Source organism: Podarcis filfolensis (assembly GCF_964270895.1).
Source record: "Podarcis filfolensis genome assembly, chromosome: 18".
Classification (NCBI taxonomy): Eukaryota; Metazoa; Chordata; class Lepidosauria; order Squamata; family Lacertidae; genus Podarcis; species Podarcis filfolensis.
Window position 1 is genome coordinate 1,949,916 of NC_139622.1, and position 11,468 is coordinate 1,961,383.

At 50.0% G+C, this 11,468-nt stretch overlaps 1 protein-coding gene across 2 annotated transcripts; it reads right to left on the reverse strand.

Moving 5' to 3' along the window:
* On the reverse strand, positions 1-11,363 carry COPE (COPI coat complex subunit epsilon). Of its 2 annotated transcripts, none has more exons than XM_083594859.1 (10): positions 11,123-11,363; positions 9,879-9,941; positions 9,597-9,697; positions 8,209-8,361; positions 7,695-7,748; positions 5,860-5,941; positions 4,274-4,429; positions 3,449-3,517; positions 2,068-2,142; positions 1-281 (listed from the first exon to the last, which is right to left on the reverse strand). In XM_083594859.1, the coding sequence occupies exons 1-10, from the start codon at positions 11,225-11,227 to the stop codon at positions 234-236; spliced, it is 906 nt and encodes a 301-aa protein (XP_083450985.1). In that variant the 5' UTR covers positions 11,228-11,363; the 3' UTR covers positions 1-233. The 2 variants fall into 2 exon arrangements, with proteins under 2 accessions (XP_083450985.1, XP_083450986.1); XM_083594860.1 differs by having other exon boundaries at positions 9,879-10,166; positions 10,742-11,131.
* Positions 11,364-11,468: the final 105 nt, after the last annotated feature.

Sequence of the window (11,468 nt, forward strand, 5' to 3'; positions counted from 1 at the left end):
TTAAATCTAGCAGAGGTTTTATTGGGAATGTTTCGAACTACAGTCTGCAGAAATCTCTTTTCTGCATAGCACAGGGCAAAAAATGTTTTGGGGTTTCGATGCTGTCCCATGGCGGACCCGCGTGGGGAGGACCGGTTTCAGGTTTCACCTGTACGGGAGAAGCGGTGATCCCGGCACACAGAATCCTGCTCTGCAAGACATTGCCATCCGGAGCTTCTTTGCACCCGGCCAGTCTAGGCGCTGGGTGCGTACTGCAAAGCCAGGCGGTCAAAGTCATTCTCCTTCAAGGCAAAGAGACAGACGAAGCAGAAGGAAGAATTACAAGGGGATGAAGCCTTGATTGAAACAGACCCAGAATCATAGAAATGTAGAGCTGGAAGGGACCCCGAGGTTCACCTAGTCCAACCTCCTGCTAGGCAGGATTCTTAGCTAAAGCATCCCTGACACGATGGCCGTGGACCTGACAAGTGTGCCATTTGTGCAGTGATCACGCACGGTGCGCAGGGAGAAGTAAGTTGTTCAAGGTTCCAGAGAACACCCCTCCCCCCCCCCAAAAAATGTGTCCATCCGCAGAACATCATGCCTGTTGCATCTCTGCATGATCTACCCTTCCGGCATTCTCAATCAGTCTCTGTTTGGGGCCAGAATTTTCACCTCCACGTGACTGGAGGTAGCAGAATTGCCTGACATGAAAGAGGAGGCTGTTGCTCGCCTCTCTGCATGAACCACACCCAAACCAGAAATCTGCCAGTAGGACCAGAGCACAAGAGCAACTCTCCACTCCCGCAGCTTCCAGCTATGGGGATCCAGGAGCACGGCTGCCTCCCACCGTCGAGGCAGAGCCAGGCCATTGTGGATAGTGGCTATCAATGAATTTGTCTAATCCTCTTTGAAGCCATCCAGGCTGGTGGCTGTTGCTGCCTCCTGCCGGAGGGAGTTCCACAGTTTATGACCTGCAGGGAATCAAGTCTCCCGAGGCACATCCTTGTGAATGTGGGGGGGGGGCCCTGCCCACCCACCGCGCTCTCTCTCTCTCTTTTTAACTTTATTCCAAAACCAAAAAAGAATTACAAACATCAAATTCAAAATCCATATTTGTTTTGTAACATAAGCCTATTACATAGTTGACTAGATTAAAACATACCTAATTGCTATAGACTTCCCTTTGCTATATATAAATGCAACGCAATTAGAAATATTATATTAGAAATTTTTATAAATTCCCCTATACCCACTTCCCTTCACCCAGGTGTGATCTCAATATATATATTTTTTACTTCTTCCATCTTGTTGTGTTGTTGTAGTTTTCAGTTGATTCTTTTATTATTTCCTTGCTTACCCCTGCACATTTTACACATTATCTATTAATATTCCAGTTTCGGAACCATATTTTTTCATGTATTCCTTCACTCCTCCCACTCTTTAATTATTCTCTGATTTGAATGGCCTCTAATGATTGCTGTCAATTTTGCCATTTCCACAAACTCACAGGTCTTGCTTTGCCATTCTAATAATGATGGTCTTTTCTCCCCCTTCCAATTCTTTGTGATCAATATTCTGGCTGCTGCTGTTGCGTAAAGGAATACATTTTTCTTATCTCTGGGAATTTTGGAACGAGGTATATGAGGAGCTGGAAAAACTATTTAAGATTTCGTTTATCAAAAAGCCAGAGGCTTTTCTGTTAGGCCTAATATCTAACGACATGCCCACCCGCTGCTCTCATGGGGGGCAAGTCAACTTCTGGTAGGTCCAAGACAGTGTTTCCCCAACTTGGGTCCCCAGCTGTTTCCAGACTACAGTTCCCATCATCCCTGGCCACTAGGTCTGCTAAATAGGGATGGTGGGAGTCGTAGTCCAACAATAGCTGGAGAACCAAGTTGAGGAAACCCTGGGCTGTCTTTGTTCTTACATCCTTGGATGGCCACCTGTCATGGAGGCTTTAGCTGAGGTTCCTGCATTGCAAGGGGTTGGACTGGATGACCCCTTCCAACTCTACAGTTCTATGATCCTATGATCCCCAGCCCACCCTGGGCTGGGTGAACAGAAGAGAAGAGACGGTCCTCTTACCTTGGTCTGGTGTTCCTTGATAAAGGGGTGATGTCGGTGGGCATCTTTCAGCTGCGACAGGTAACGGTTGGTGACCTCAAAGGGAAGAAGAAGACGGAGGGTCAGACAAAGGGAGAATAAAGGGGTTGTCAGGAGGGGAGAAAATGGCACAGGTGGGGGGCTTTCCATGGGATGGGATTGTGACATTTTCCTCTTTGAGGGCCGGCAGAAATTCCTGCTGTTGTTACAGTTACGGAGCAAATTGTCCCTATGGACCCAAAGCTAGAGCTACACATCTCTCCAGAGTTTCACAGCTTAACAAAGGAAGATTTAATCATGCACCTGAGCATAGACCTTTTCTGAAGCTCAGGTCTCACATGCCTGGGGCTTGATGCTCATGGACAAATTAATCGCCTTAAAGCATGAACACCGTAGGGGGATGAGGAACGCCATGGTTGCATTTTATTCAACATGCAGAATCCACGGAGCATGGCTTTTGCGCACCATGAACACCATAGAACAACACTTTCCATAAATTACTTTATTGATGCTCGTGAAAATTTAAGAGCTGGACAGAAGCTGCATCCTACTCAGAAGCAAATCCACCCTCTGGGAGGAAAGAGTTTTATTTACTATGTAATTCTGTTTTAAGTTTTTTAATATAAAAAATGTGTTCTTTAAAATCTAATGCATGTTTATTTATGGTAACATTAAAAAATCCGCTGCAGGTCGCTTGGAGAGCTTTGAGTAACAAGCAACTAGGAAGTTTTCCTTTTTATAAATCACTTTGAGGTTTTTCCACAACCATTTCATGAGATTAAAAAATAATAATAAGAAGAATAAGAATAAAACAGTAATAAGTGCCAATATGAAACCAAAGAATACCCTCTGGTCTTTTCCACTAAGTGTAGGAAATCCAGATTAACACAAGAAAATATTTAGGGGAGGGGAATATCCTTAAAAAGGGAGAGAGAAGGAGAAATGGGGGTGGGCACTGATTTTCCTAGATGAAGGGCAGTGGAGAGGGAAGAAGGCAAGGAGTTGGGGACAGAAGCTTCTCACTTTGTATGCTTTTTAATGCAAGGTCTTAAAAAAAAGAAATCCCACTAAGGTCTCAGCTGGGAAGCTTCACTTGGTGCAAATGTCTCCCCCACCCCAGATTGTAGCTGGAAAGAAAAGGAAGCACAGATTTTGGAGCAGGTGGGAAGCACAGAAGGTGCCATGAAGCGAGAAACAGGCATAGGGGGTGCTAGTTTCCAGATATGGAAGGGCAGCATCTGCATCCCTCCTGGTGCGGATGGACTCCTGACTGTTGCCAGGGATGCTGGGAGTTGGAGTCTGGTGGGTTGCAGAGACCCCCCCTCCCCCCGGCAGGCCTAAAAAAAGAGGAGGCAACCCTCACCTCTGGAGGCTTCCCCAAGTGCTGCGAGAGGACGACAAAGTTGATCAGGGTTTCAGGATGGCTGCTGTCCTGTAGGAGAGGAGGAGAAGGGGGAGAGAAGTCAACGCTAAAGGAGAAGGAACCGCTTGTCTTCTGCTGCTTCAGAGGGCAGGATCTGAACTGAGAGATTCAAATCACAAGAAAGGAGTTTCCGACTCAACTTTCTGGGGGTAAGAGCTGCTCGACTCCCTCAGAGGGTGGCAGACTCTCCTTCCTTGGAGGTTTCTAAGCAGAGATTGGCAGGCCACCTGTGGGGGGGGGACCTTTAGCCGAGATTCCTGCATTGCAGAGATTGGACTGGATGACCCTTGCGGGGGGTTTCTTTCCATTCTGCGATTCTAAGAAGGGAGGACACCTCATCACCAGGCCAGCTGATTAATTCGTCTAGCACCTGAGCTGGTGGCACAAAGCCTGCTTGGGCTGCAGAATATGCCAGGTGCAATCCACACGGGGCTGAGTCTCCCTGCCTGAATTCAATTGGTAGGGAGTTCCAAATTTTAGGAGCTGCCACCCTGAATGTGGAGCAGGTGTTATGTAGCACCTGTAACAGGAGCAGCTCTGCTGATGGGGTGAGACAACCTCGTAAGTCCCAGTGTTCTAGTCCTCATTGAGCAGAAGACAGGACCAAAACTGGAATGCGTCGGCTCTGCCTCTGGTTGGTCACATCGGCCGTTGGGGCTCCCTGGCTCCCACCCTGCCAGTTCCAATGGGGAACAGCCGCTGCTGCACTGACCGCCTCCCAGGTGGGGATCTCAGAGGCTCTTGGCGCGCAGGGGGGTCCCTCACCTTGTCCAGAGCCTCCTGGAGAACCCCCTCGGCATCATCCCACTTGCCCTGGCCCATGTAGCAAGCGGCCTGGCCGTTGAGGAGCAAGAGGGTGGGCGACCACTTCTCAGACATCTCCTGGAAGATGTAATAGGCATCCTGCAACTTCTCGCCGCCCTGCAGAGAGAGAGTCACAAGCGGAGATGCCACCTCAAGCCCTTCTCCAGCCAGAGGGCCTGCACATTCCTGCACACGCCCCTCACTCTACTACTCTGTCCAGCAAGGGTTCTGACGACACTTTTCCAGCCAGGCAATTTTTTTCACTATTTCTATTTATTATACTTACAAACTGCCCTTCATCAAAAGATTGCAGGGTAGTTCACAGAATAAAACACAGGTAAATAATTTAACCGAAACAACAAAACAATAACCCTTCATAAATAAAATAAACAAAACCTTCCAAGGATGTTGCAAACCAGGGCCAGCGGAGAGGCCTGGAGGGCTACATGTGGACGATATGATATGATAATCTTTATTTTCATTGTCCCATACAGAACAATGAAATTGAAAAAATCTACACCAGACATTCAAAAACCAACAAGCCTGCTATCCCAGCCTGGTTAGCCCCCTAAAAACTCTGATATCCCATAATTAAATACAATATACTCCCACAGAGACTTCCTTACACTGTGTTTAAAATCAAAATTGCATTTGTGTAGAAACTGTTTCTCAGGCGGCTAGTCCTAGTCTTTATAACCCTGGACCTTCTTCCAGAAGGCAGAAGCTGAAAGAGATTATTTCCAGGGTGTGCACAATCCTGCGCTATCTCTGCAGCTTTCTTATGGCACCTGGAAGCTTAGATTTGATCCAAGGTGGGGACAGTGCACCCAATTATTCTCTCCGCAGTCTTTACAAGCCTGGACAGCATTGTTTTTCGCCTGGGCATGATGCTCCCTAGCCATGGTGAAGAACAGGAGAACAGCCCACCGAGCCCAGGGCCCTGTTCTCACAGCAGCCAACCGGATGCTCCAAATGGGAAACCCGCAAGCCGGACCAGATCACAAGAGCACCGTCCCTCTTTGGGGTTTCCAGCAACTGGTGTTCAGACGAGCGACTGCCTCCAGCCATGGGAGCAGAGCAGAGCCACCCTGGCTAGGAGCCATCAGTAGCTTTTTCCTCCATGAATTTCTCCAATTCTCTTTTAAAAGCCATCTAGGTTGGTGGTGATCACCACTTCCTGTGGCAGGGAGTACCACAGGTTAACAATGGTACTTCCTCTTGTCTGTCCTGGATCTTCCAACGTTCAGCTTTGCTGGATGACCACAAGTTCTGGCGTTATGACAGAGGGAGGAAAACCTTCCACTCTCCACGGTCTTCATGCCGTGTGTAATTTTGTCCCCTTCTGCCATGCCTCTCTTTATCACCTTTTCTCTGAACTAAAAAGTCCAAAACACTGTAAACTTTCTTCCTAGGGGAGTCTCTCCATTCCCTATCTTGAAGCCTTTTTCGGGGGAGGGGGCTGCTAGGCCATGTCCATGTTTTAATAAAAAAATGACAGAATGACTTGGCTTCACCCTTGGCACAGGAATGCACAATATGGTACCCACCAGGGCAAGATTCACCCAAGCCGTCGCCAGCTGGGTCAGAGTCGCATCTTCGTCTTGCTCCTGCATCTTCTTCAGCTCCTTCCTGGAGGGAGAGAGAATGTTACTGGAGATAGAACCTGGGACTTCTGCAAGCAGCACAGGTTCTGTAACACTCAGCCATGTTCTTTCCCATAAAGACACTCGAAGATTCTAGTCCTCAGGGTCCACAGCAAAAAAGATGATTTAAACATAGGAAGCTGCCTTATCCTGAACCAGACAATTTAATCCACGTAGCTCAGTACTGCCTACAGCAGGGGTCGGCAAACTAAGGCCCGCGGGCCGGATCAGGCCCAATTGCCTTCAGGATCTGGCCCGCGGACTGTCCGTGGATCAATGTGGGGATTCTGTTCGTTTGGACTGCACCATTTTTTCCCCTGAGCCATTCCATTTCCCCCCCACACACACCGCTGCTGCGCCTCCTCCCTCCCTCCTCCTGGCTTCTCCCTGCCCTGCCTAGAGGAGGAAAGTGGCTGGGCTGAGCTGGCTGAGAGCCATTTTTGCAGCCCCTCTCCGGAGCCAGCCGTTTTGCACCGCTCACCTTCCCTCCGCCCTGGTGCTCCTGTGGGCCAGAGAACGGAGCAGACCAGCTCGCTCTGCCTACCCACAAGCAGCAGCAGCAGCAGTGGCAGCCCCAGGGAAGGTAAACGCAGCAGCTGGGGCTGGGGAAGAGGACTAGTTGCCCCCCTTGGCTCTTCTTCCAGCTCCCCCCTCTGTGCCGCTTCTCTGGCCCGTCACAAGGTCTGAGGGAAAGTGGACCTGCCCGCGGCTAAAAAATTTTGCTGACCCCTGGTCTACACTGACCGGCAGAGACTCTCTCCCAGCCCTGCCTGGAGATGCCAGTGGGGGCCTGAAGCTGGGACCTTCGGACCAAGGCTCTGCAGCTGACCTATAGTCCTTCCCCAATGGTTAGGGATGGCCCAGGGCAGATGTCTACCAGCTGCAGCTGGTACGCCGGCTGAGACTCTGCCTGTCTACTCCCTGTCTCGCCAGAGTGGTTATCTCCTGCTTGGACTACTGCCATGCGCTCTCTATGGGGCTACCTTTGAAGGTGACTTGGAAACAACAACGAATCCAGAATGCAGCAGCTAGACTGGTGACTGGGACCATATACCCCCGGTCCCAAAGGATCTTCATTGGCTCCCAGTACATTTCTGAGCACAATTCAAAGTGTTGGTGCTGACCTTTAAAGCCCTAAATGGCCTCAGCCCTGTGTACCTGAAGGAGCATTTCCACCCCACTGTTCAGCCCAGACATGGAGGTCCAGCTCTGAGGGCCTTCTGGCGGTTCCCTCCCTGAGAGAAGTGAGGTTAGATGGAACCAGGCAGGAAGTTTTCTCAATAGTCACGCCTGCCCTATGGAACACCCTCCCATCAGGGGGGAGATAAACAGCTATGTGATTTTTAAAAGACATCTGAAGGCATCCCTGTTCAGGAAAGCTTTTAGTGTTTGATGCTACATTGTGTTTTGGCTATTTTTTGTCGGCAGCTGCCTAGAGTGGCGGAATATAAACAAATATTAATAATAACAATAAGTGACTGGCAACATCGAGAAGACCCATCCAAAATCATGCCTAAAAGCTTCTGAGGTGCTGCTGCTCAGAGTAGACCTGCTGAGGGCAGAGGCCTCCAATCATGTGGCTCCAAACTGGACCTTGCTTATGTGTGGCAGAGCCAAGCTTTCTGTGGCTGCTTTTGCACTGCACCGCACATGCAGGAGGAGGTGGACGAGGGGGGGAACGGACGGACAGACAGAAGCCGGCTGGTGCCGAAAGCAACTCCGGTTCTGGGGAAACTTACCGGGCCAGATCCAGGCGATCCAGTTTCAGAAGAATCTGAATGGTCATTGCCATGCTAGAGGGAACGAGAGAAAGTAGAGTTTTAGGAACTTGCATCTGTGAGTTTGCATCTACTCCAAGCAGAGCAAGCATTAGTCAGCTCAGTGCAACTCTTTGAACGTGGTTGGCTATCAGTTCCTCAAAATATGGAAGGAGCCACTCTCTTGGAAAAGCCCCGGCCGCAGTTTTGTTTCAACCGTTTGTACTGGCTCTTCAACCAAAAAGGCTTCCATAGAGCGGCTGACATGCATTCAGTTGAAACAAAGTGCTCTGCGCCCAGAGACTTACAATCTAAAAAGACACACACACAAGGGAAAAGGCACAGGGAAGGAAGAGGGGGAAATCAAACTCAGGCACCAATTCATCAATAGTTGTTCTCATAAAGGTCAAGTAGCACAGTTCAGGGGTAGGAGATACCCCCTGTTTGTGCTATAAGCCAAGAAAAAAAGCTGCCACCACAACTCAATTCCACTCACCCCTCTAAGCTGTCCCCCTGGTGCAAGGTCCGCAATGCTGCATCCAGGTTCTGGTCGTGAAAGTAGACTGAGGCCGCCATAAGAAGGAAAGTGTTGTGAGTGACATCAATGCTCTTAGCCATCTTCTTGTCCAGTTCAGCCACAATCGCATCTCTTTTGACGCAGGGCCCGGGGTGGGGAGAGGGAGAGAGAGGAATGCCACTAAAGTAAGCATCAGGAAATGGAAGCAGCTCAGAGCTCTCCACTCCCAGCTCTCACCTGGGAGTTGCCCCAGGTGGCAAAAACCACCATTTGCAAGCACACCTGCAACTGCCTCTCCCCACATGATCCCTAGATCCTGCGGTCCTTTTCACAGGCCCCTCTCTGAACGCCTAGTGTTAGAAATTCCCCAGGCACATTTTGCAACTGGCGCAAGGCCAGCTGTGACCACGTGGAGATCTCTGGGTGCCAGCTTGGCGACTAACATCTCCACCTGGCTGCCCCCTTCAGCTTTCTTAAGTAAGCAGAAGAGCTTATTCGTTGCATTTATCTCCCACCTTTTTATCCAAGGAGTCCATTGCTCACTACCACCCCTCCTCAGTTAATCCCCACAACAATGCTGTGAGGTAGGTTAAGAGGCTGTGACTAACTTACATCCAGAAAGCCCCATGACTGAGTGGGGATTTGAACCCTGATCTCCCAGGTCCTGGTCCAGGGGTCGGCTAGGTTTACCTCACCTGGGCTGGTTCACTCCCGTGGAGATTGCTCCATGGGCCAGATTGCATCTGCACATACACAGATGCGATTTCCGGCGCTGCAGGAGCGAGTCCCTGTTCCGCGTTGCACCGGTTTAGCGCAGCGCGCGAGGACTCACCGAGCAGGCACCTTGGTTCGGGGACGGCTCGTGGGCCATTTAAACGACCCCCATGAGCCACTTGTGGTCCATGGACCACAGGCTGCTGACCCTTGTCCTAGTCTGACACTCTCACCACTACACCCCACTGGCTTCCTAGAATCCTTCTGTTATGGGGAAGCTCTATACATTAAGTAGGCAAATAAATATGGGGGAAGCAGAATGTCACTTAGAGAAGGATCTGAAATCTTTACTTTGAAGCTTGAATTTGTTTTATTCTGTATTGTTTTAATAAACCGCTTTGAGGTTTTTTCTTTCAAAAAAAAGTTTTTTTAATGATTTCCACTACTGCGTGATGGAAAGTTCATCAAAAGTTCCTTCTATCTACATATGTAACAGGGATAACTGGGGACAGCTTTTACATGCTAAGGGTCAACCTGCCATCCAGAGTGCGCTGCAATTTTAAAATCTGGATTTTATGCTAGAATCCAATCACCGGTCCTAGGAATTCGATTTTCCAGGAGAAAGGCTGCTGTGTTTGGGCACCCAGACCCACCTTTGGCTCTCGTTAGAAAGGTATTCTGCAAACATCCGCACAGCTTGGAGTTCCGGAGGTGAGCTGGGCTTGATTTCATCCAGCACCACGCCATATTTTCGCTGTACAAAAGGAGAAATGGGAAGTCTCAAAAGTGAATTGGGAAAGATAGAAGGCATGGCTATTTCTGAGACAGTTGCTTTCAAGGTGTTATAAACAGCGGTGTTATAAACTTCAAAACTCAACCCACACATTGGGCAAGCCTGGAAGCAGGCAAACTGTCCTTTTTTTCAGAAGTCTTACCTGGGCAATGTAGGCACGATACAGGAAGATATCCCTTTCCATCTCTTTGTCGGGACTGGAGGGCTGAAGAAACAAGAGGGGGGAGCAGAATCATTTGCAGTTGAAGGGCAGGAGTGGGAGGAAACATAGAAAAGGAAGCTGTAAAAAAAGTCTCATAGAAATGTAAAAACCAGCTGGTTCAGGCTGGGGGTGGTTGGGCATCTAGTCCACCATGCATGGGCCAAGCAGATGTCCCAAAGCAAAAGCTTCAAGCAGGATTTGAGCAGAAATGTCACATTTTGATCACCGCTTGGACTACTGCAATGCGCTCCACATGGGGCTACCTTTGAAGGTGACCTGGAAACTACAACTAATCCAGAATGTGGCAGCTAGACTGGTGACTGGGAGCAGCCACCGAGACCACATAACACCGGTCTTGAAAGACCTATATTGGCTCCCAGTATGTTTCCAAGCACAATTCAAAGTGTTGGTGCTGACCTTGAAAGCCCTAAACGGCCTAGGTCCAGTATACCTGAAGGAGCGTCTCCACCCCCATCGTTCTGCCCAGACACTGAGGTCCAGCTCCGAGGGCCTTCTGGCGGTTCCCTCGCTACGAGAAGCAAATTTACAGGAAACCAGGCAGAGGGCCTTCTCGATGGTGGTGCCTGCCCTGTGGAACGCCCTCCCATCAGATGTCAAAGAGAAAAATAACTACCAGACTTTTAGAAGACATCTGAAGGCAGCCCTGTTTAGGGAAGCTTTTAATGTTTGATGTATTACAGTATTTTAATATTTTTTTGGGAAGCCGCCCAGAGTCGCTGGGGAAGCCCAGCCAGATGGGCGGGGTATAAATATATTATTATTATTAGTAGTAGTAGTATTACCGTTCCCCTGACAAACAGGCTTTGGCAGGCTGTTGACATGCCATTCTCTATCTCACTCCCTTCGCCTGTCCTATCTCCCAGGAAGCTTCAAGGATATGTTTGGAGGGACAGAAGTCATCCTGGTTTCTGACTGATCCTGGAATGTCTCACTTTCCCTCAGGATGTCCCTATTATCACTGGAGTCTGGAGTTCTGCGACCCCCGGGCCAAGGAGATGAGTAACTGTACAACTTTTTGAAGAGACGCCTGAAGGGAAGTTTTTTTATGTGTGATGCTTCATTCTGTTCCTATACATGTCGGAGGCTGTGCTGATCACGGACTCGGGCGTCTCTCCTTCCACCGCGGAGGCGCCATCAACCCCCCCCCCCGACTCTTCTGTCACCTTGACTCGCTGCGCTTCGTTAATGGCCGCCTGCGAGGCGCCGATGTAGAAGTTGTTCCGGACGTCGAAGAGCTCGTCGGCCTCGCCCTGGGTCGCCGCCGCCATCGCTCCGCTTCCTCGCCTTCGCCGCCGGGACCCGGAGCGGACACGTCTTCGCCTCCGGACTCTCCTCAGCGCCCCCTCGCAAGGCACGCCGGGAAGCGCCGATTGGCCGGCACTCGCCCTTTCGCCGCGCCCCCCCGCCCGTCTGACCAATCGGGAAGCCCCGCGGGCGAAATGCTTGCCGGGAGCTGGAGTTTTGGGGCGGGAGAGGTGCTACGTCGCCGGATCTGCTTAGAGATACGAA